At 42.3% G+C, this 26,361-nt stretch overlaps 1 protein-coding gene across 11 annotated transcripts in view; it reads right to left on the bottom strand.

Moving 5' to 3' along the window:
* ZNF18 (zinc finger protein 18) overlaps window positions 1-26,088 on the bottom strand; it is a 44,725-nt gene extending 18,637 nt beyond the window's left edge. Inside the window, exons 1-8 of one of the 11 annotated variants that reach the window (XM_073234766.1) lie at window positions 25,391-25,474; window positions 24,643-24,733; window positions 19,605-20,083; window positions 18,165-18,354; window positions 17,648-17,739; window positions 12,155-12,239; window positions 11,362-11,469; window positions 7,116-8,402 (exon numbers count right to left, since the gene is read on the bottom strand). In XM_073234766.1, coding sequence (XP_073090867.1) covers window positions 7,615-8,402; window positions 11,362-11,469; window positions 12,155-12,239; window positions 17,648-17,739; window positions 18,165-18,354; window positions 19,605-19,994 — 1,653 coding nt within the window. In that variant the 5' untranslated portion in view covers window positions 19,995-20,083; window positions 24,643-24,733; window positions 25,391-25,474 and the 3' untranslated portion in view covers window positions 7,116-7,614. The other 10 variants (XM_073234764.1, XM_073234765.1, XM_073234769.1 and 7 more) reach the window with 10 other exon arrangements.
* Window positions 26,089-26,361: the final 273 nt, after the last annotated feature.

Raw genomic sequence — 26,361 nt, 5'->3', positions numbered from 1 at the left:
ATTAAACAATTTTCAGATAAGCAAAAGCTGAGAGAATTTACCTCCCACAAACCACCTGTACAGTGCATTTTGGAGGGACTGCTATAGATGGAAGTGTTCCTAAGGTTTAATAGCTGTCACCAGGCATAATAAAACCACAGTAAAGAAAGTAGAACAATTAATTACTAAGCAGATGCAAAATTAAATCAACTACTCCCAAAGTCAATCAAGGGATAAACCATGAATACAGAATATGATACGTAATATATAAAGAATGGAGGAGGAAGAAGGGAAAAGAAGAAACTTTAGGTTGTGTTTGTAATAGTCTAATAAGAGAGATAAATTTGACTGTTAGTAAGGGAATTACCCTTGAACCTTTGGCAACCACGAATCTGAAGCCTGCAATGGCAATAAGTACATACCTATTGATGATCACCCTAAATGTAAATGGTTTTAATGCAACAATCAAAAGACATAGAGTCACTGAGTGAATAAAAAAAAACAAGACCCATCTATAAGCTGCCTACAAGAGACTCACTTCAAACACAAAGACATACACAAACTGAAAGTAAAGGGATGGAAAAAGATATTTCATGCAACAAATAGGAAGAAAAAAGCAGGAGTTGCAGTACTTGTATCAAAGTAGACTTCAAACAAAGAATGTAACAAGAGACAAAGAAGGATATTACATAATGATAAATGGGTCAGTCCAAAAAGAGGATGTAACTATTATAAATATCTATGCACCCAACACAGGAACACCTACAAATGTGAAACAAATACCAACAGATTTAAAAGATAAAATAGAATTCAATGTATTCATTTTGGAGACTTCAACACACCACTCACTCAAAGGGACAGATCAACCAGACAGAAAATAAGGACACAGAGGCACTGATCGGCATATTAGAACAGATGGCTCTAACAGACATCTACAGAACACTCCATCCAATGGCAACAGGATACATATTCTTCTCAAGTGCACACGGAACATTTTCAAGAATAGATCATATAGTAGGCCCCAATAAGAGCCTCAGTAAATTAAAAAAGACTGAAATTGTACCAGTGAGCTTCTCAGATCACAATGGTATGAAACTAGAAATAAATCACACAAAGAAAATGAAAAATCCCACAAACACATTGTGGCTTAGTAACATGCAATCAATGGATCAATGACCAAATAAAAACAGAGATCAAGCAGTATATGGAGACAATGACAACAATAATTCAATACCACAAAATCTGTGGGACACAGCGAAGGCCGTGCTAAAAGAGAAGTACATTGCAATACAGGCCTGCCTTAGGAAAGGATAACAATCCCATGTGAATAGTCTAAACTCACATTTAATGAAACTAGAAAAAGAAGAACAAATGAGCCCCAAGTCAGTAGAAGGAGGGACATAATAAAGATTAGAGCAGAAATAAATAAAATTGAGAAGAATAAAACAATAGAAAGAATCAATGAAAGCAGGAGCTGGTTCTTTGAGAAAATAAACAAAATAGATAAACCCCTAGCCAGACTTATCAAGAAAAAAAAAGTCTACACACATAAACAGAATCAGAAAGGATAAAGGAAAATTCACAATCGACACCACAGAAATACAAAGAATTATGAGAGAATACTATGAAAAATGATATGCTAACAAACTGGATAAACCAAAGAAATGGGTAAATTTCTAGAAAAATACAACCTTCCAAGGCTGACCGAGGAAGAAACAGAAAATCTGAATAGACCAATTACAAGCAAGGAAATTGAATTGGTAATCAAAATACTACCTAAGAACAAAACATCTGTACTAGATGGTTTCACTGCTGAATTATATCAAACATTTAGTGAAGATCTAATACCCATCCTCCTTAAAGTTTTCCAAAAAGTAGAAGAGGAGAGAATAATTCCAAACTCATTCTATGAAGCCAGCATCACTCCAATACCAAAAACAAGCAAAGACACCACAAAAAAAGAAAATTACAGACCAATATCCCTGAAGAATATAGATGCAAAAATACTCAACAAAATATTAGCAAACTGAACACATAAATACATCAAAAAGATCATCCATCATGATCAAGTAGGATTTATTCCAGGGATGTGAGGAGGGTACAACATTAGAAAATCCATCAGCATCATCCACCACATAAACAAAAAGGACAAAAACCACATGATCATCTCCATAGATGCTGAAAAAGCATTCAACAAAATTAACAACATCCACTCATGATAAAAACTCTCAACAAAATGGGTATAGAGGGCAAGTACCTCAACATAATAAAGGCCATATATGACAAACCCACAGCCAACATTATACTTAACAGTGAGAAGCTGAAAGCTTTTCCTTTAATATTGGGAACAAGACAATGATGCCCACTCTCACCACTTTTATTGAACATAGTTCTGGAGTTCCTAGCCAGGACAATCAGACAACACAAAGAAATAAAAGGCATCCAGATTGGTAAAGAAGTTAAACTGTCCCTGTTTGCAGATGACATGATATTGTACATAAAAAACCCTAAAGAATCCACTCCAAAACTACTAGATCTAGTATCTGAATTCAGCAAAGTTGCAGGATACAAAATTAATACACAGAAATCTGTTACTCTCCTAAACACTAACAATGAACTAGCAGAAAGAGAAATCAGGAAAACAATTCCATTCACAATTGCATCAAAAAGAATAAAATACCTAGGAATAAACCTAACCAAGGAACTGAAAGACCTATAATCTGAAAACTACAAGACACTCATGAGAGAAATTAGATACCAATACATGGAAACACATCCCATGCTCATGGATAGGAAGAATTAATATTGTCAAAATGGCCATCCTGCCTAAAGCAATCTACAGATTCAATGCAATCCCTATCAAAATACCAACAACGTTCTTCACCAAACTAGAGCAAATAGTTCTAAAATTCATATGGAACCACAAAAGATCCTGAATAGCCAAAGCAATCCTGAGAAGGAAGAATAAAGCAGGAAGGATTATGCTACCCGACTTTAAGCTCTACTACAAAGCCACAGTAAACAAGATAGTTTGGTACTAGCACAAGAACAGACCCATAGAAGAAGAGAACAGACTACAGAGCCCAGATATAAACCCAAGCATATACAGTCAATTAATATACAATAAAGGAGCCATGGACATACAATGGGGAAATGACAGCCTCTTCAATGACTGGTGTTGGCAAAACTGGACAACTACATGCAAGAGAATGAAACTGGTTTATTGTCTATCCCCATACACAAAAGTAAACTCAAAATGGATCAAAGACCTGAATGTAAGTCACATGAAACCATAAAACTCTTAGGAGAAAATATAGGCAAAAATCTCTTGAATATAAACAGGAGCAACTTTTTCCTGAACAGGAAGGGAAACAAAATAAAAAAATGAACAAATGGCACTATGTCATACTAAAAAGCTTCTGTACAGCAAAGGACACCATCAGCAGAACAAAAAGGCATCCTACAGTGTGGGAGAATATATTTGTAAATGACATATCTGACAAGGGGTTAACATCCAAAGTATATAAAGAACTCACACACCTCAACACCCAAAAAGCAAATAAGCCTATTAAAAAATGGGTGGACGATATGAACAGACACTTCTCCAAAGGAATTCAGATGGCAACAGGCACATGAAAAGATGCTCCACATGGCTAATTATCAGGGAAATGCAAATTAAAACCACAATGAGTTATCACCTCAAACAAGGTAGGGTGGCAACATAGAAAAGACTAGGATCAACAAATGCTGGCGAGGATGTGAAGAAAGGGGAACCCTCCTACACTGTTGGTGGCAATATAAACTAGTTCAACCATTGTGGAAGGCAGTATGGAGGTTCCTCAAAAAACTAAAAATAGAAATAGAAATACCATTTGACCCAGGAATTCCACTCCTAGGAATTGACCCTAAGAATGCAGGACCCCAGTTTGAAGAACACATATGCACCCCTATGTTTATCGCAGCACTATTCACAACAGCCAAGAAATGGAAGCAACCTAAGTGTCCATCAGTAGATGAATAGATAAAGAAGATGTGGTACATATACATAATGGAATATTATTCAGCCATAAGAAAACAAATCCTACCATTTGCAACAACATGAATGGTGCTAGAAGGTATTATGCTTAGTGAAATAAGCCAGGCAGAGAAAGACAGGTACCCAATGATTTCATTCATCTGTGGAGCATAAGAACAAAGCAAAAACTGAAGGAACAAAACAGCAGCAGACTCACAGAACCCAAGAATGGACTAACAGTTGGCAAAGGGAAAGGGACTGGGGAGGGTGGGTGCAAAGGGAGGGAGAAGGGGAATAAGGGGCATTATGATTAGCACACATAATGTGGGGGGGGGCATGGGAAGGTAGTATAGCACAGAGAAGACAAGTAGTGACTCCAGCATCTTAGTATGCTGATGGACAGTGACTGTAATGGGGTATGTGGTGTGGACTTGAGAATGGGGGGGGAACCTAGTAACCACAATGTTGCTCATGTGGTTGTATATTGATACCAAAATAAAAAATAAGAGCAACTCAAGCTTACCAAGGATGAATTTATATAGGGATAAATAACAGCTTTTGGAACTCTCCTTCAGTAAGTGATTTAGGCTGGAAAACAACAGAAATGTTTTCCAGGTATCAGATGCATTCCATCATGGGCTAATGACAGGACTACAAGGCAACCAGGCCTCCCCCATCTCCCATCTAAGGGGTCTTCTAATGGGAAGGCTGACTGGCTGGCTGGCTGGGCATTGGGTCTGTTCTGAAGCAGCTCTTCGTGTTTTTGTTCTCAGGCTGGGATCATTACAGAGGCCAAGCTGAAGGATCTGACGCCCCCCATGCCTGTGATGTTCATCAAGGCCATTCCTGCAGATAAGCAGGACTGCCGCAGTGTCTACCCTTGTCCTGTGTACACGACTTGTCAGCGGGGACCCACCTATGTGTGGACTTTCAACCTGAAGACGAAGGAGAACCCATCTAAGTGGGTTCTAGCTGGAGTTGCTTTGCTTCTCCAGATTTAGCTTCCTGCAGAAACAGAGTAAACAAGGTTGCGCTAGAGGCTGCCCAGGGGGACTTGGGTGAGGGGTACCACAGACACACAGAGAGGTAAAAGAAATCTTAAGTACTCACAATTCTGTAGAATTGTTTTAAGGAACTAGGCAAGAAATGTCTAAAGTGAGGCTGAGCTGGAAGAGTGTGGACCCCAAAACTGGGGAGCTTTTCATAACATTTTCCTAATAAAGTGATTTATTCTTCAACTGTCCAGAGGCTTTAAGAGTGCAGTTGTGATCCTGGAGACCAGAGAAATGCACCAAATTGCCTGAGCCCTGGCGCTATTACACAGCCCTGTGCTCAGCGCTCTAACCGCCAGCTCCTCTGTGAACCTAAAGCATTGGCATCACTCACTGAAAAACCCCATGTGTGCATTTTAACAAGCTTCCCAGGTGATTTGGGTGCACATTATGGTTTGAGAAACTTTACTCTGGATCAGGGGTCACCAAACTCTGTAATGGGCCAGACAGAAAACATTTGATTTCTCAGGGCATTTGTTTCTGTTGCAACTTCTCAACTCTGCCCCTGAGGCCCAAAAGCAGTCAGTGACAATACATAAATGGGTGTGGCTATGGTCCATAAACTTTATTTACTGAGCCATATTTTGCTGGTTACTGCTCTAGAGGATAACGGAAATGTGTATGTATGTGATATTTATCCTTCATTACCTCACACTTCCATTCAATAAATTCATATCTAACACTATTTGCCGAGAAAATACCTGTGAATGAGGTAGGTTGCTCCCTTGGATCATTATCATCCTTCAGAACCATTCACGGGGAGCCCAAGGAGAAACCCTTAACCCTTCATCTAAAGCTTTTTAACTTGTAAGTTTTCTAGCTTTTTCTCTGTAGAACAAATGTGCACTGGAAGCTCAAAGAATTCCACAGTTTCACTGAGTTTTAAAGAGCTCTCCAGGGAAGCTTGTTTGGTAAAAAGTCTGGGAGGGCCCATTATTCCTTCTACAATTATTACCACATATCCTTGAACTTTTTCTGGAATGAGTTATTCAAAAGAGTAGTCCTTAAACTTGAACAGGCATCAGAATAAGCTGGAGGGCTTGTTAAAACAAAAATATTGCTGGGCCCCATTGTCAGAATTGGTGATTCAATAAATCTAACAAATTACCAATGCTTTTGGTCCAGGGACCACTTTGAGAACTGTTCTTCAAGACAGAACATCCCACCTACCTACAAATCTCTGCTATGCAGAATACAGAATCTAATGCCAATTCCTCCGTGATTTTCCTGCTTTCTGTCCTGTGAGGGACCTTATTCCTCATCTCCATGACGTAAGAGTTAACAAATTCCTCTGGAATCCAGGAATTCAAACTGGATTCACATATAAGGTGCACTTATAAGGTTTCTCTCCAGTGTGAACCCTCTGATGTCTATTAAAGGTGGACCGTTGAATCAAACTGGAGTTTTGTCTCTCACCAACCAGTACTTCCCACTGTTTGCCAACAACTTGCAGTTTCATGCCTACAGTTTAATGTCTGCAGGCAGATAGCTCTGCCCTCCTCATGAGCATCCTGCTTCCTGAGCCTCACCGAGAACAGTAATGTAAGAGCAGGCAAGATGAGGACTGAGGAGGAAGGAAGGTGACGTTTCACCACACAAGAGCAGGACACTTTGGAGCGTGTATCTTTTGAAGCAAAACCAAGTAGGATAGATATGTGTCAAACCTCTAGATAGTACTATAAATTAGATCCGTACTAGTGAGTTCTTCCTAATACCTTCAGACAAAATGAGAAAATAAAGATAATTTTAAAAGCACAGAATGTTTTTAGCAAAAATGATAGCCTAAGTGGGATGGCAGGATAAAGAGAGGCAGCCTGAGGCAAGTGGGAAGTGAGCTCAGGAAAAGGACACCCAGGACAGACTTACCTGAGACAATGCCCAGCGCTGGCCAGGCTCTCACACCGGGGGACCATGTGAGCACTTTCCTATCATTGTTCAGCTGACTGATAAACTTGATATGTTTGTATGGGATGATATAGGAGCTCAATTGCCATCTGGGGTCTTTGCTGAGAAAATGCACTATATGAGTTACAGTCAGCACACAGTGGACACTTCAGACACAAATGAGCTAGGGAGTAATGCTAAGTTTATTTAAAACAAGGGACACCTGAAGTTACTTTGGCACCTGGATTACAAAAAGAACACATGAGCTCACTGGTACTCCATGCCCTGCTTCCCACAACAGAAGTCCTTCTCCAGAGGCCTATCCGAAGTTCTTCCCATGAGTAGCAACTGGGGCTAATTCTTCCCACTTAACTCTTCCCAGATGGCACCTCTACAATGAGGTCTCCAAGTGACGCATTTTTCCCCAAGAGGTGCAAAAGAAGGAACTTTCAGAAAGATGATGAGTATCTTTCTCCTGATGCAGAAGCAAGAAATTAAACCAGTATGAAATCCAATCCAGAGGCTTAGAATGTCCTCCGAGTCCAAAACCACACCTGCAAAGGAACTCCCCTCTCCAATCCCCCAGAAGGAGAACAGGGATAGACTTTAACAAATGCAGCCTCCCTGGAGGATGCTAAGGGTTTTAAATGGACTGGAAGATGGAAAAGGGCTGTGAGAGCTTGGCTATTGAAAGGACTTCTTTCCTAAGTGGGATCTTTGATGCTTATCAAGGCTCGAGCTCCAGCTGAAGCTTTTCCCACAGCGGGTGCACTTATAAGGCTTCTCTCCAGTGTGAACCCTCTGATGTCTATTAAAGTTGGACCGCTGAATAAAACTTTTCTCACAGATGGGACATTTATAGGGCTTCTCTCCTGTGTGGATTTTCTCATGGTGGCGCAATCCTGAGAAGTCACTGAAGCCTTTCCCACAGTAATCACACTTACAAGGTTTCTCCCCCGTGTGAATCCTTTGATGCTTCACAAAGTCTGAACTCCGAAGGAAGGCTTTTTTGCAGGTGGGGCACTGAAAGTACGTCTCTCCAGTGTGACTTCTTTGGTGAAAAACAAGCTGAGAATTCCTGTAAAAGGTTTTCCCACACTCCCTGCAGGTGGGGAGTTTCTGGGCCATGGGGGCTCTCAGCTGCCCTCTAGGGGAGGTCTCTCTCTTCTCCTCAAGCCACAGCACAGACAGTTCTCCCGGATGAGGATGAGGCAAATGCTGACTCAGCTGTTTCCCAGAAGTCCTTTCCTGAGGAGACAGCTGTCCCCCTGTCCCCTCACCCTGAAGGTTTTCCTGAACCTCAGGGAGCTTCTCTCCTTCTCCCAAGCATCTCAGCTCGTCCTCACTGAAGAAGCCACTCAAAGAGACCTGAGAAGGTGTCCCTCCTGAGGCCTGGCAGGAGGCATCTGGAGGTTCCTGGTCCCTGTAATTTTCCAAGTTTAGGTTCTCTTTGTCATTTTCCTGTCTTTCTCCTGAAAGAAGTCAGAGGGTTTGAAACAGTTCAATAAATGGATTGCCCTATTTTCTAACTGATATGTGAAGGAAAGAACCATCATAAAACATTACTTCTTTTTATGAAGAGGGCATTGGTGAGTGAAGAAGAAATATGTCATCCAGCCTGAGTGCCTGGCACTCCCTACACCTGTGTGCTGGTCCAGACTAAGCGATCCAGCTCTAGGCTGCAAAGCATGCCTGACAGCAGAGCAGGGCTCACAGAGCATTTTGTTGCCCCACCCTCCTCCCTAACAGCCATAAATAAGCAGCATGCCTTTCTTCAGGCCCTTAAGAAAGCGGCACACATTTCTTTTCCTAGAAAAAAAGTGTATCAAAGCGTTACTTTTAAAAATGACTGGTTTTTGTCTGATTATATATAAAGGATAAATATGATCTCTAAAAACAATCTGAAGAGAAAAGCATAAGGAAAACCCAATCAATCTCAATCATACTACCCAGAGGTAACATCCACTGAATATACATTTCCTCCCAGTCTTTATTTAACCTATATGTATGCAAGTCTGACATAACTGACATCATATTGTATATAGTTTGGTATCTGGCTTTGCAGCATTTAAACTGCAAATGGTGGTATTTATCATTTTCACATGGATTCTCCCATTTACAAGTAAACTAAAAATTCATGAAATGCACTGATTTTACTAAGGTGTTAGTGGAAAAGTGAGTTCCTTGATCTATACTTGAATCTAGCATTCACTTGAGCTTCATTAATTCACATTAACAGGTAAAATTGTGTTATCATGACTTAGGTTTCCAGCTATTACTACTTTGGTGCAAATAGTAAAGATTTTTATTTTGGTGGTAGTATTTATTTTCAACTATTATGAATTACTCTATGAATATCTAAAGAACCTATTTACCATCCCTTCTTGTATTCATGTCTTTCAAGTTATTTGCTACAGATCCAGGAATCTGCCAGAGAATTAGACCTGAACTTGTTAGTTCACAAAACCTCAGACTATTCCTCTCAAATGGCAAAGGTAGTTTCTCATGTCTTTAAAGAAGTCTTAAAAATGTCATGGTCCATCATGGAGATGTCATAATAAACACATAATAATATTTCTATATCAGTATCCCACTATTTTAGTGCTTTTGCCTTTTTAAAACAACAGACTCTTAATAGTCACATACTGATGAAGCAGTCTTCTTTGAAAGCCTCATTACTATTCTTGCATCTTTTTGAGATTTATGCCCCTGCTAGCCTGATTTAACTATGAGCTCTTCTCTGGTAGATCAAACAAAACAATACATACGGCCTCTCCATGCCTTCTGCCCCCATGGTCTCACCCCAATCTGGAGACTGCCTAACTGCTGTAGCTTTCAGACTGGCCCAGTCCTTTCCCACCTTGCTGCTCACTTCCATACCAGCCCAGGGCTTGTCCCTGCACAGCTGGACTCCTGCACCAACTTCCCACAGGGCTCCTCTCCTCCACATATTTCCTCCCAGGCTCCTGCACTTTGCTCCTCAACCTCTCTTCTTCCCACATACTCTCTCTCTCAAGAACCTACAATGGCATTTCTTTACCTTATCAAGGCAGGCTGGCTTTGTAAACTCTCCAGTCTGGTTCAAGGTAAGCTCTAATGGGGCCCAGTCAGCAGGTGGGATAAGGGGTGGGGGAGAATGAGTAGGAACACATGAGCTATAGGTCACAAATGAAAACCTACAACAAAGAAGATCTCTGTACCTTTCACTCAATTTTGCTGTGAATCTGAAACTGCTCTAAAAAATAGTCTATAAAACAAAAATCCTACTGCACAATCTTTAAAGTAGTATTTTCAAGCTTTTCTGTCTGCTACCTACAGCAGGAAATATATTTATAATGAAACATAATGCATACAACATATTTGGGCCAAAAATTTCCTGAAATACTTCCTACCCTGACATCTAGTATTTTCTATTTGCAATCTGATATTTTCTATTCCATGTTACCATTTCACTTTTTAAAATGCTGGTTACAACCTATAATATGATTTTACAACTCACCAATTAGTTGTGAAATGAAGTTTAAAAAATACTGCTCCAAAAGAATCCTTGTGAAATAGTATTATGGTAAATATATCGCTTAAAAATAAAATCATATATATCATTTGATATTTGCTCTCTCTGTAGTATATTAGCAAAGGAAGAGAACTAATTAGATCCCACTGGGGAGAAAGACGGCTTGTCATGTAATTCTCATCCTTGATCCTTTTCTTCCTCCATGGTCCTGGGTACTTTTGTATATGCAACAGAGAGAGAGAGAGAGAGAGAGAGAGTGTGTGTGTGTGTGTGTCTGATAGTTAGGTTTCACATAACTGCAGTGTTTTAAAGAGTGAAGAACACAGTGGTTTTAAAAGGGCATAAGGGGTGATTGTTACATTACATCAGAACAAGTTCATATTTCTTTCCCAGTCTTAAGGGACAAGATTTATATGAAGAATCTATCATTGTTGCTGTTTAATAACTGTCAGGTGCATGGAGATTAGCTAAAACATGTTTTTCTGTTTATTTTGTCTTACTTTGTTGACAGTGGGTTGACTCTATTCATTACAACCAAAATACAAAAAGACAAACAAGAGTTCAGAAGGGCAACAATATCTGTGACACATCTGTTTCTATAATGGAATCTATTCGTATCTTTAGTGGGCTTGATCTGCTCTGATCTTTACTCTCTCTGAGAAAGAAACTGTCACATCACGGCAGACAAGACTGATGGCAGCAGATCCAATGTGTGGTCCTTCCTCCATGATTAAGTATGTGTGTCAATAGCCCTACAGACAGAGATGAGGAGACCCAACCTTGGTATTCACATGGGACTGACCAGATCATGGAGTGTTAACCAGGGTGATAGAAATCAAGTCCTAATACCTCTCCACCATCTCCAATTTAATGACAGGAGGCCAGAGACAGTTCGGGCCCAGTGAGAGCTCACTCACCTATGCATGTGGGCCTCGGGATCTTCTCAATGACATGAAAGTGCCGTCCTGCCAGCTCATCCCCATACTCTGTTAAATTAGTTGGATCAGGCTTAGAACTGGAAATGCCTGACACAGAGAGATAACATGTGGGCCCAGATGAACAGGGAGGACTAGGCCCCAAGCTGTGTCTTCCAAAGGCACACCCTGGGCGTGAGATGGAAACTGAAGGCTCTGGATACCACTTAAGGAAACTCATCTACAAGGATGTGCGGGGATTCTCAGACACCAGTACTCACAAGATGACCAGGATATACGGTGAAAGCCATCAAAAGAAGTCTGGGCGGGTGACCAGGAGGGCCTGCAGCCCACCAGGCAGGCTCGTCCAAGGCTCATGATTGGGTCCCCAAGAGAGGTGGGTTGGGACAGTGTGGTTCAGTAGAAAAGAATGCAGACTCAAGAGCCTGCCACACTGAGTGCCACTGTGACTCAACACTCAAGAGCCACGCACGTAACAGAGAGCAAGGGACCTCACCTGACATGCACTTTCATCGCCTGTAAAACGGCGACATCATTGCCCATCCCATGGGGCACAGGAATTAGCTTGTGTCATGCACCAATGGCAGCTCATGGGCACAGAACTTTCAGGGCCAGGAAGCTGCAGGGCTAACCCCACTATCTCCAGTGCCCAGCCCTGTCTCTGAGAACTCCCTTCAGCCAGGGAACTTTAAGCACAACAGCTATTTCCAAAAGTGCACAGAAAATGTCTGACCATCTTTTCCATCTCCTTCCACCAAGCTGGCGCATCCCTCACCTCCTGAGACCATTTTCCCATAGGTCTCCAGCATGAGGTCCCAGTACTGCTCCTTCTGAGTGGAATCCAGGTGCCTCCACTGCACCTAGAAAAATACAACACGGTGACTTGAGTGGAGGGCCTTGAACTCTGCCTTCCCCGCCGACGGGGAAGCTGGGAGGGAAGGGATGCGCCTCGGGTCCCAGCCAGCAGAGATCTGCAAGATCACGGGAGGGGTTCAAGGGAAGAGGCCAAGGGGGAAACCACATCGGTACTTCTTACCCTTTCTGGATTTCTTTAAATTGTATGTGTTTAAGAATGGACAACACAGAGAAGACAGGAACTTTTTCTACGCTGTGCCTTTTTTTTTTAACTCTTTTAGTCCTTGTAAATGAGGTCTGTGAACAGTTGAGAGTCTAATATTCCCAATATTTCATTAAAATTGGGAAACTCAAGAGGGAAAAGAAATAAATTAAAAAGCAATTTGTTGCAAAAGCAAATGCAAATCAGCAAAATGGTGGGAAGAGTCAACAATTAGGTCAACTGAATTATAAGCCTCCGAAACGATGACTGGCAGGTTCAGAGCAGAGAGAGGCAGTGGCCAAATACACTTGGAATCTCCCGATAGTCCTGGTTTTAGAGTCTAATATTAAATCAGTTTTCCACCCAGTTAGTGGGAAATTGATGGGTTCTCTGGAGTGAGGTATCCCTCAGTTCTCCCCCAAACAGGCCCTTCCTTCTTCTCCTATGGAACTGGAGACTGCAGCGTGGGAATGCTAGGACCCTATCGAATTAGCATCTCCTTTTGCGAATTCGAATTTCTATCATCCCACCAAGGGGCTGACTGTCAGAAACTGTTTGTATAGGAATGATTGACAGCATAGTCTCTGTAGTCAGACATAGAGGGTTCAAGGGCCAGCTCTGCCACTTTCTAGTTGTGTGATCTTTAAGCAAGGGAGTTAAAAGCCTCACTCCTCACCTAATTATAGTACTGAACTCAAGTAACTGTCATGAGGCTTAACAGAATTTAGGCAAGTGTCATTTGTTTTCAAAGCACATTGCACTTTACATTCATATCATTCATACAGCTTATTAAACAATTTGGGGTATGTATATGTCTGTGTGTATGCATGTGCATACACATATACACACATAGGTGCTTGATTAATAGTTGCCTCTACTAGCATGTAAGCTTCAAGAGAAGAGGACTCTCCATTGTACTTTCCAGTCCCTGGGACCCTGACCAACAGAGAAATAGGCAGTCAACATACATTGTCCAGGTGAAATAAAACCCTCAGCAGTCAGCCCTCAGTAGGTGATTTATGTTGGGAGAAGCAGCATATGCATCTGTGTGATGCTCAGTTGCTCCGACTCAGCCCCGAGGGTTTGCAGAGAGAATTAGGGGATTCTGTACACTCTCAGGAACCCCAAAGTTGACAGTCACCTATTATTGTCATGAAGGATGAGAATATAGGGAGCAGAAACAAAGAGAGAAGGAGAGGAAGTCATCCTCCTCTTATACACAATATACCACTCAGGGAGGCCACTCTCAGGCCTAATTCAAGCCTGCCTTGTAACATATCAAGGGAAGTGGGAATGGCTGAAAAAGAATGGAGATAGCAAAAAGTCTCTCATTATCAGATACTAAGCAAAAATTTGAAAAAGAAAGAGGGATGGGATATTTTAGGGTGAAAATGTGAAAGTAACCTCAATATATATGACTACATATGGAACTATTAACTAAAACCATATTTTAAATATGAATTTTAATTTTAATGTTTAAACTCTGAATTGTTAGCACCTTATTTTGTTAATCTGTGAATGAAGTTACCTAAACAACCTCCTGAAAATAAACCAGCTTGAGCAAACATTGCTGAACACAGGGGTTCTGTCATGGTGGTCAGAACACACACACCCTTGGTCTGGCACCGGAAGAGGAAAGGATGGACATGCCAAGCACGGCGATATCTGCTTGGCTGCCTGGCTTGCTGGGCATGGGGCCTAGTCCACGGGCACCAGAATGGCAGCTACCAAGTAGAGTACAAAGCAGAAAGAACACAGCCACCAAAATCCCCAAGGGCCACAATCTGCTCTTCCAAAACCAGAAAAGATGCACAGTATGCTCAACAGTGTACCTTCAGGGTAAGGCCACACACTTAAGGAATGACCGAGGAGCTAGGGATGCTTGGATAAACCTTGAACTCTATGGGCAGGACAGCAACTTCAGCCATCCTGCCCTTTTCTCATTTTTATAAAAAGGGGAAAAAATCTAAATTCCTATTCCAGAAGGACTAAGTATGGATTTGATGGGGAGATCTTGGGTTTGTGTGGTAACAGCACCATCTTGTGCGCTAATGAGGCATTGCCACAACCGACTTGCATAGTTATCCCTGAGCCTGGAAACCCAGGCATGTGAGTAAACGCATCACCAGCGCTGGAGGCTCTGACTCAGCCATGGTTTCTGTGAATGAAGAACCACCGTGTCGGAATGCTACTTCATTATTCTGGCATTATTCATGAAGTTCCTAATTTCTAGACGAGATTAGAGGGAATGTCTACTTATACTGAAAATGTTCCTTCACTTAGATAAGATCCCATTAATATCAAGGTCTAAGGCAAATAGGTGCTGTGAGTTTGAGGGAGGGTATTGGGTAGGGATGATTTTTGTTTGTCGGGGTTGAGCAGCTGCTAATCAGCTATCTGCTAAATACAGGGAGTTTTATGTATCTCTGTACATATATATGATGCTGCTGGGTGAGCATTTTTCATCTGAACTTAAAGCTATCCAGAACAAGTCATGATTAATGCTGTTAATGTGATACAACTTAACTCTACTAGTTACAATATGTTTCTAAATTATATATACCTTTTACGAGGATGTTCTGTACTTACTACAGAAGCAATAATCCTCCAAGTGTGCTTGTAATATGCCCCCAAATCTTTTTCAACAAGCCACGACCTAACAATTTCATTTCTAGGTATCTTGAAGGCAGGGAGAAGGGTACCCTTGAGGCAATAACAAGGAATACCCCTCCCATGCCCCCTTCCCAGCCCTCACCTCCAGAGTGAACCACAAAGTTGGTATACTGATTTCTAAATCTTTGAGCCGGGAAAGCTGAAGTTCAGACCTGACTTAAGCGCCACGTTAAGCACCACCTACTGGCTTCCCTATCTTCACCTTTACTCTGAACTACCTCAGGAGGCAAGCCCCAAGAAGAGCCCCCCAAAGGTTTGAAACCATGTTTTGATTTAGGTGCATAGGTTCCTGAAACACTGGGACTTCTCAGAGTTGTTAAATGCATCAACAAAATAAACCTATTCCAGAGACTTCTGTTTATAGCCAAGATGAATTAACAGGGACTAGATTTACCTTTCTGCCTGAAACAATTGGAAAATGGGACAAAATATAACATATAATGGTTTGAAGCCATTACACATTAGGCAAAGTGGAACAGATTCCCTGAAAGCAAGGAAACAATTTAGGGGAGCCCAAACTTACTGCCTGGAGACAGCTTCCACAGCAGCACAGAGAAGGGAACCCAGGTGGAGCCAGGCAGCCCCCCGGAGCTCAGAGTTTAGGAGGCTCAGGCAATTACAGAGTCAGCAGGGCAGAAGACCAAAGATGGGGGAGCTCCACAAAAAAGACAGCTCTGGAGTTCTGCAGAGGGTGCCCCTTGAATCTAGGAGAGATCCCCCAAAAGCAGCCCAGAAAATAATCTCCAGAACTCACACAGTGCTGGAAATACTTGACATTTCTACCAGCCAGAGTGGAAATCCTTGTACATCAAGGAGCATCAGATAGAATACTTAGAAGGGCATTGCCTCAGTAAGTGGGAAAAATTAGCCCTAAAGGATTCTCTGGTGCCGTATAATAAACTATGTCCAAGTAACTTAACCATATCGCAGAGCAAATCTCAAGAACATTTACAGAATGTAAAATTATCCACCACTCAACAAGGTAAAATTCACAATGCCTGACATCCAATCAAAGATTACCAGGCAAACATAGCAGCAGGAAATCATCTCATAATAAGATCAATCAATCCATGAAAACTGACTCAGAACTGATGGAGATGATAAATTAGTACACAGGGACATTAATACAGATATTACAATTGTATTTCATACGTTCAAGGAGCTGGAGGAAAGACAACACATTAAGAACAAACATAAAGATATAATAAAGCCCCAATTCAAACTTCTAGAGATGAAAAATACAATGGATGGCATTAACAGATTAGACAATGCAGAAAAAATTAATAAACCTGATGACACATAAACAGAAACTATCCAAAATAAAAGATGTTTTAAAAAAAAAGAGCATCAGTAAACTAACTGTGGGATGATTTAAAGAGATCTTATGAACATGTACACTTTCTCATTATATACTCAGAGACTTCTGTTTACATTATTCAAGTGTGGAAAAGGAAGGGCAGGAAATAAAAAAACAGTTGAAGAAATAATAACCAAATGAAAGTATAAAGATACATTTGAATTTCTCAAACATTCTAGCCTAAAGGTGGAATGGGATGGGAGACTTTATCTGCAACCCCTAATGTCTAAAAAGTGTTGAGAGTCACAGAGAGTCTCAGAATTAGGTGAGGAATAGGGATACACTGATGTGGAAGACCCTGACAAGAAATATGAATTTTTTTCTCTGTCAACCCACATGTGTGCTCAGAGTCCCCAAAAAAGTGGAAAAGGAAGGGTAGGAAATAAAAAAACAGTTGAAGAAATAATGACCAAAAATTTACCAAATTTGATGAAAACTACAACCCCACAGATCCAAAAAGCTCAATGAATCCCAAGTACAAGAAACCTGAAGAAAATGACTCCAAGGTCCATCACAGTCAAACTGTTTAGAACCAGGGAGAACACACTAAAAGAAGCAAGAAAGATACATTATATGCAGAAGAACAAAGATAAGAGTACATATGGCATGAGCCATTTTATATAAAATTCTAGAAAATGCAGACTAATGTAAGGTAACAGAAAGCAGTTCAGTAGTTGCCTCGGGAGTGGAGAAGCATGGGGGGATTACAGAAGGGCAAACAGAAACCTCCGGAAGGACAGATATGTTTATCTTGACTGTATCAAAACCTTTCCAAACTATATACTTTATGTGCAGTTGATTGTTTTTCCATTACACCTCCACAGGTTAGATAGGGGAATTCATCTCTCCCACTCAAAATCTCAAACTGACTCCTGTGTGAGAGGCCTGGACTAGGAAATAAAAGACTTTTCTTGGCATAACCCAAAGATAATAAAAAGGAAAGACAAGAGTGCCTCTTCACTGCTACGTCTTCCAGGCCCAGGTTCTATTATTCAAGATGGTAATTAGGAAACAGTGCCCTAAGAGAAATACTGATTTCCGGATGCATTCCATGTGTATCATTCTTGTTACCCTTGCTGGGCCCTCCTCTCTGCTTCAGTTTGTGGATGCCTCTCCCCAAAAAGCTCCTGACTGCTGACACGCACCTCTCTGGGGAAAAGGAGCGGAGGGACCCAGCTCACCTGCGGTGCTGTTTGGAGAAGAGAGGCTCCAAAGGCCTGGTCCCCGCTGAGCCTCTCTTCAGGCTGGGCAGGAAGCTGGGAAGCAGCCACCACTGAAGTTGAGAAACAGGAGATTGAAGAGCCTAGACGGCCCCGATAACCACTCCCCGGGGCACAGGTAACAAATCTTCACAAAGCAGGGCTGACACCTGCCCGACCACCCTCGATTTCAAGCCTTATGTTTACCTCCCTAACAAACTCCAACTCCCTCCCACCTCCCAAACCATCTCACCCTTATCTTCTCCCACCTCCTTCCTCAAAACCAAAATCCAAATGGTCTAGCCGTCATGAAGTGGTTTACATTAGACTCCAAGTCTCCAAATCAGAGTGATCTGTGGAGGTCTATGCTGTTCCCAAACTTCCCAGAGATTTCCCCATCTGAGCAGCATACCACTTCCAACTCCCCCTCAGGCCCACTACCCACAACCCCCAAACGTCTCCAGGACAGCACCACTGGCCGGGAATAAGTGTCCCTTACCCGACTCTTGTTCCGTGTCAGACTCCTCCTTCACAGCGCAGTGCAGTGGCTCCCCAGGCCCAGAGGGCAAATTCTCAAGTCCCAGCTCCTGAGGCACCACTTCGAGAGGGGGCTCCATGTCCCCCGCTGCGCAGCTTGCAGGTCCCAACTTCTCTGATAAAATTTCCTGTCCTAGAACTTGGCTGCTTATCTAGAGACCACACAGAATTAATTAATTACTGAAGACCCAGGATGAGGGTTTCTGAACGATGCAAAGCTAACCCCTGTAACCGATCGTAAGACTGTCCTTGAGGTCATGGGGCAGGGAGAGGGAAACCCAGCTTTATGACTAGTCCTGCAGGAACTGGTGCGGGAAACATCCCGAGAGAGGCCACAAGCTGAGGCGTGAAGCAGGCCAAGAGACCTCCGACACTGGCAACCAGTACTGTGCCTCTACAGAATAGTCACCACCAATTAAAACTCAGGCATCTTTTGAATTTCTCGAACATTCTAGCCTAAAGATGGAATGGGATGGGGGACTTTATCTGCAACCCCTAATGTCTAAAAAGTGTTGAGAGTCACAGAGAGTCTCAGAATTAGGTGAGGAATAGGGATACACTGATGTGGAAGACCCTGACAAGAAATACGTATTTTTTCTCTGTCTGAGGTTCCTGGCCCAGAGCATGTTAAGCCCTTCTAATTACCTGAAGGATAGGAGGGACAGGAGCGACTTCTGTTATTCAACCACACCTGAGCTAATGCTGATGAGATGATTCTTGGGGGACCCCCAGAGAGCTTCAGAATAAAGGCAGGTCCCCAGAGGAACCAGGTGATCAGAGGGGAACTTTCAGGCCCACCTCTCAACCTCTCAGGAAGAGAGAGAGGCTGGAGATTTTCAACCACTAGTGACCAATGATTAAGCAATCTTGTCCAAGTAATGAACCTCCCATTAAAAAAACGCTAATTTTTAGGGGTTCAGGGAGCTTCTGAGTTGGTGAACGCACAGAATTGCTGGAAGGATGGCATACCCAGAGAGAGCATGGAAGTCCCACAAAACCCCCATCTCCTCCATTTGGCTGTTTTTGAATCATATCCTCATAAGTAAGTAAAGTGTTTTCCTGAGTTCTAGGAGTCATTCTAGCAAATTATCAAACCTGAGGAAGGGGTTGTGGGAACCTCTGAATTGCTAGCCAGACAATGGTAAGCCCAGGAACCCTCTGGGACTGAGGTCTGAAATGGGAGCAGTATTGTAAGACTGACCCTTACGCCGGGGAGTCTGAGCCAACCCCAGAGTGTCTATTTGAACTGAACGGTAGGATGCCTAGCAGGCATCAGAGCACTGGAGAATTGGTTGTTGATGTGGAAAAATCTCACACATATAGTGTCAGAAAAAAGACAACATGCCTGCTGAGACGCCCAAGGAGCCCTCCGCTTCGCTCACAGATAACACCCTCTGCTCACCCACTGCCACAGTCTCTGGGGATCTCCCTTCAAGCTCTCCACAAGGGTCACGGCCTCCTCTCCACTGCCTGGACGCTGTTTCCGCACCCACATCTGGATCTCCCCGGGCAGGATAGTCAGGAACTGCTCCAACGTGAGGATCTCCAGGATCTGCTCCTTGGTGTGCACCTCTGGCTGCAGCCACTGGAAACAGAGCTTCCGCAGCTGTCTCAGGGTCTCATGGGGCCCAGATGTCGCCTGGTAACGAAACTGCCTGAAAAGCTGGTGTGCAGCCTCAGGGCCAGAGAGCTCCTCTCGAGGGGTGGCATCTGGTCCAGAACACGGAGGGTCCTCAGCCTTCGCCAGGGGCGGCAGCAGAACAGGGGCCTGCCCCAGCTCAACAGGCATCATGCGGCTTGGCAAGTCCTTTCAGGAGGAGAGCTTCTGATGGAGCTGTCTCTGGGGAGAACCAGGTCTTCACAGAGCCTCTCAGAGAGATACTAAAGAGGGAGTGAGAGCAAATGCTACACAGAGGAGAAGGGCACATTTTCAGAAAAAACAAATTCATGTCCCCGACCTGAGAGGCCTCAGAGGGAACCTTAGATCTTCTGAAATCAATGGACATACTATTCTATTTCGAAAGATTGTAAACTTGATGCCACAAAGCAAATTATTAATACTGTATCTAAACTGTCACCACCACCCTGACCATTTTATAACATTCTCTCTTGCTCTGCAAACGTCCAGATCAAGTACAAGAAGCAAATGCACCATGCAGACCATTCTCACTATTGGTTTCCAGGTGAACTGCTCTTCCACACAGCACTTCTATATCTGTACCCACAAGTCGGCAGACTAAAAAATAAAGCTGAACGAAGATATCAATGCCCTGGAAGTAAAGGCTAATGTTGAAATGATGAGATGCTTCCACAATAAAATGAGGCCTAAGAGAACAAATTAACTCTACCCCAAAAGGTACAGTGAAATTTCTAAGTGACTTCTTTTGAGTGCCATGGTAAAAACTGGTCTTTTTAGGAATTTAATGAAAATCCTGTTACACCTGAAATTTTCTACCTTGGGTTTAGAGAAGGATTAGAACAAATACTGACCACCTTAAAAACTACCTTGAAGTAAGTAAGTATTTTATGGTGAATGGTATCAAAATTGAGAAGAGAGCAACCAAGATAGTGAAAAGAGAAATATTAAATGGCAAAGTTAATATTTGGATATTTTTAAAGGTTCATACACTATTTTTAGTTAACTTTTTGTATATAATCCTAATACTGAATTATTGGGTCAATCCTTAAATGTTAATAAGGAGCTAGAGGGTATCATTTCTCCATAACACTAATTGTTACAATAAAAAAACACCCAATCACTTAATCTGTCAGGCTCAATCAGAGATCAGTATAATTCTCCAGCTTTTAATAGCTGTTTTTTCCTTCAGTATTAGCACTGACCACTTCCCTCAAACAATTCCTATATCAGAAATCACTTAGAAGCCAAAAAGATAAGAAAACAATTTTCAAGAGTGCAAAAAAGGAAAGAGTGAGGTAAAAGGAGTTAATCCAATATTATGTTTCTCCTGTAGACTTCACTAATTTTTTGTTGAAAAAGAAACCACATATTTCATTTATATATTCATACAGAACCCAGTGTGCTACAATGTCATATATTATATGCTCTATAAGTATATACTTGGGGAATTCTGTTTCTGGCCATGGCAGAGCTGATAGTATAAACTAGACCACCCACTGTAAAAAAAACTACAAAAGTGGAGAAAACTTATCAGGCACCTATTTTCAAGCACTGGACAATAAGCAGACAAGAATGGAATCCCTGCAAGAAGAAAAACTCAAGGTAAGCCCCATGATCACGATGGATGTCTGCACTGGGACAATTCCCAGCTATGGTGCTCAGAGTTCAGTGACTCACTAAAATAAGGAGGTGGAGATCAGAATTTGGAGCTGCTCAAGTGGCTGGAATCTGAAGAACAGGCCAATGAAGAAGAGAGAGTTGTGGGGGTGCAGCACAGACATCCATGTGGGTTTCCTTATGAGCCCATGGCAAAGGGTTAGCCTCCACATGAGCAAGATCTGCCCTAACAAGGAATAAAATCGAGCCAGTGTAAATTAAAGGTGATCAGTCAGTAACTCAACCGCCTATTAGAACAAAAATTAACACTCTTCAGAGGACTATAACAGAATCCTTACTGTTTACAATGTGCCATCCACAATATCCAGGAAATCCAAAATTACTAGACATAAAAAAATAGGAAAATCTGACTCAAAGTCAAAGAAAAATGTAGTCAAGAGAAACCAACCCCAAGTTGCCCTGAGGACTTAAAGAAAAATATAGTCAATGAGAGAAGAGATAGGGACTTTCCACAGAGAAACAGAAATTATAAAAGAATGAAATGCAAATTCTAGAAAAAAAAATCCACCAGAATTCCACATCCAGCAAAAACCTCTTTCAAAACCAAGAATTAAAATAAAAACATTTTTCAGATAAAAATAAGCTAGGAGAATTTTTACTACTGACTTGTACTGTAAGAAATGATAAAGGGCATTCTTCTAATAAAGGAAACTCATATCTACATTAATGAATGAAGATCTCTAAACATGGTAAATACATAGTGAACAAATGTAAAAATACTATGCTTTTATTTCTTCCAATTTCCTTAAAAGGCAACTGACTGTTAAAAGCAAATATAATAGTGTAAGTAGAAAATATAAAAATACTGCAAGGAGAGGGTAATAGAATTAATCTGTTGTTAGGTTGATACATTTAGGAACTGCTAACTGAAAATCAGGAAGTAAGAAGGGGTAGTGCTAAGTGTCAAGCAACAAATGGGAAATGTAAAGGTATTGAGTCAGGAAATAAGAAATGTGAACTGTGAGATATAAAGTGGTGCAATATTAAAGTAGCCTCTGATTAAAGAAAATTTGATAATTTAAGGATACATACTGCTAGCTGTAAAAATATTATACAAAGAGATAGTTAAAAAGTCATAAAAGAATACTAAAAAACACTCAATACCTAAAATGTGATAAGAAAGGATCAAGAATAAAAACCAGAAAGATCAAATGGAAAAAAAGACAATATGATAGACTAACAATCAATCACATCAATAATTGCATTAAATGTAAACAGACTAAACACTTGAATTATAGAGACTGTCAGATTTTTTGAAAAGCAAGGTCAACTGTATGCCATCTACAAGAGACATTTTATACATAAAGACACAGATTAGAAACAACGTGATGGAAGAAAAACTCTGTAAACAGCCAGCACATGAAAGTTGCTATGGCTATATTAGCCTCTGAACAAAAGACTTTGCTGACATAGAGAAAAAGGACGTTTCATTATGATAATTGGGTCAAGTCATCTAGAACAGAAAGCAACCCTAAATGGTACACACCTAGTACCAGATCTACAGGGACAAATTCTCAATCATAAAAGGATAAGAGTACATGTGGCATGATGCTATTTTATATAAAATTCTAGAAAATGCAGACTAATGTAAGGTAACAGAAAGCAGTTCAGTAGTTGCCTCAGGATTGGAGGAGTGGAGAAAGGTAGGGGACGTTACAAAAGCGCAAAAGGAAACCTTTGGAAGGATGGATATGACTGTGGCTTCACACATGTGCATGTGTGTGAAACCTTTCCAAACTATACACTTTAAATATGTGCAGTTTATTGTTTGTCCATTATACTTCCACAAAGTTAGGTAAGGGGTTCACCTCTCCCACTCAAAATCTCAAACTGACAAACTTTCTCTCAGTAATTAGAACAAGTAGACAAAAAAAAAAAAATCAAGATACAGAAAATCTGAACTACACTAACCAACTTCATATAATTGACATTTAGACCCAACAATTGCAGAAAACACACTCATTTCAAATGCCTATGAAACACTCACCAAAATAGCCCATATGCATAATTAAGTTTCAGAAGACTGGAATCTTAAAAGTACATATTCTCTGACCACAGTGCAATTAAATTAGAAATCAGTAACAGTAAGATTGAGAAAATGCCAACATATGGAAATTATTAAGTAACACTGTTAAGTAACCTCTGGTCAAAGAAAAAGTAAAGTAAAATACATTTTCATGTTGAATGACAATAAAACCAATATATCTAAATTTCTAGGAAACTACTAAAGCACTACTTAGAAATGTACAGTTTTAAATAAATGTTTAAAAATTGTATAAATATACACATATCCTTCACTATTTGGCATCTGAGTTACAAATAACAAGCAGAAAGATTTCAGATAGCAAGACACTGATGGGCAGACTTATTCAGATCTATTTCGTTCCTGAATTACAACAGTTTAGTTAACGTTTAGGGAAAACTATATATCTTACAAAAGACTTAAATCTGATTTTAGTAATGATACTCTCACAAAATAAGAAAAATGCCCCAATTATTCAAACTTAAATGACTTTCTGAAAGGTTTATAGGTTTATATCCCAATGTTCAAGTTATCCTGAACATATAATTGTTATGCTTATTAAAGTTAATAACAAATTAGAATAAATTAAAAATGTGTATCTAGCTAAGTGTACTTACTATACCTGCGTAAGCGACCATTTGTTGCACACCTACTATGGTCGAACTCTCTCTCCTTCACGAAACTTTTGTCAAGCACCTGAGTCCTCTTCTTGACCAGGCCTGGCCCTTGGGCTCTGTTCTTGGCCCTTTTTGTACAGTTTTAACAAGAATCTTGGGGGATCCAGTTTAAGGAAAATCCCCCAACTTGATACCTGGTTAAATTCTGCATCTCCCAACCTTGGAATCTGACAACCCTTGGTATCTAAAGTCCTTATCACCCTGGCCTACCTTCAATAAAAATCTTGTCAAGTGGGTTTAGCCAGAATCCCCCATTCCACCAGATATTTCTTCGTAGTAATTTTCCATCCCCTTGACCCCCACACCCTGTTCCTTGGCTGTAATTCTCCATTTGATCTTGTACGCAGAGTACAGCCAATTTCTCCCTGCTACTGCCAAACCCCACTGTAGTCTTCACCCTGAATGTGACCGGAGTGAGCCTTACCGTCTTTAACGAGTGTCTGAGTACATTTTTTCTTGAACGCTATGTATCAGCTCCATACTAGGCCCTGTTCATGTCAATACTCACAATCAACCTGTAAATATTAATGTTTACAGATCAGGAACCTCTGAGGCTCACAAATGGCGGCCAGATCCAAACCCGGGAAGCTGTAACACCTGTGCTTTGGGACGGCAGAGCTGGCAACGTTTGGACATTTGTGGAGGCGGGTTTGGGGGCTGTCACTAAAGGCCGGTGGCGGGGCGGGGGAGCAGGGGAGTTACTGTCATTGAGCGCCCCGGGGGCCAGAGCTGCTCAAACCCTGCACGGCGCGGGGCGGTGCTCTCCACTAATGTGTTCTCCACCCTCCGCACCCCTCCAGCGACAGCACCCTGGAAAGACTCGGGCACGGGCCCATCCGGGTTCTCTCCTCCCGAGGCGCATTTCCAGCCTTTGCGGGAAGGCAGGAGGAAAGGGCCGGTTTTCGATCCCAGTCCAGAGACGTCCCTAGTGAGTCCGGCGGGATCCACCGGCTCGGAGATGCAGAGCCGTGGGACGTACAGGCGTCTCCAGCCCCCAGCGTCAGACTCAGCCCCGCTGCTCCGCCCCCGCACTCGCCGCGTCCCCGAGCGCGCTCCAGGGCGCAGGCCCCGCGTGGTTCCGGTAGAACCGGCCGAGTCCCGCGCGGACGCAGACCGCGCCAGGCCGAACCCCGCCGGCTGCTGCCGGGCCCGCCCAGCCCGCGCGAGATCACCTCGGCCCGTGGCGCCGGCACCGGGTGCACTTCCGGGAGACGAGCGGCTGCGCGCTGCTCATGCAGCCTGCGAGCTGCGGCGGGGGCGGGGCGGTGCCGGAAGTGAGGCGCAGGCCCTGATTGGTCGCGCGCCTGGCTGCCCCCTCTGCGCAGAAGCTGCTCTGCGTAACCCACAGCCGGCTATTCAGTGTTTTATTCGAGGTTCCCGATTCTCTTAAATTCACCCCAAACCGACTTTATTGAGGCCCTAGTTTTTGCCAGGCCCTGGACCAAGCATTGAGAGGGCTACAGAGATAATTCCCTTGCCTATCCCGACCCTGCCCTGGCCCACACCTAAAGCTGAACTCTGCAGTTATCCGCAGTGCTTAACCGGAATCCCTCTCCTCCTGGACTTTCTCACCTCGCTTGGCCTCCCTGGGGCATTTGATTGGCTCCGACCTTGCCCTGTCCAGTTTTCACCAACTGGCATTTCCGGGGCGCTCTACTACTTCTCCCGTGTTGGAAGTCAGTGCAGTGCTAATCTCTCTAACTACTTACTCTCTTCTGATACCCTCCCTTTCCTCTTACCCCTTACACTCGCGCCACTTCAACCTGAATGTCATCCTTGCCTCCCGCGTCCCCTCTCCTTACCTTTCCCACACACCAAGAATCGGCAAGTCCTATGATTTAACCTCATCTCAGACACGTCTCCCTCTCCCCATTCTGTACCTCTGCGTTCTTTCTATGTCATACCTAACCGACGTAATGGCCCCAGCTGTGTCACCTGTTTCTGAGTGTCCACCCTTGCCCATTTGCAGATGATCCTGCATTTGGTTACAAGTTACCTTGTGATAGTAAGATGCGTTAATAGAAGGAACATGTCCAAATTCGAAAGACTCAGGTTAAAAGTGTATCATAAATGTTTTTAATCTCAGGCAGTTAGCAAACTGCAGAGCATTCAAAACAGGAGTTGCAGAACAGTGAAGTGCTCT

This window comes from Manis javanica, chromosome 4 (genome assembly GCF_040802235.1).
Source record: "Manis javanica isolate MJ-LG chromosome 4, MJ_LKY, whole genome shotgun sequence".
NCBI lineage: Eukaryota > Metazoa > Chordata > Mammalia > Pholidota > Manidae > Manis > Manis javanica.
This window is presented reverse-complemented; position numbering and strand designations above follow the sequence as displayed.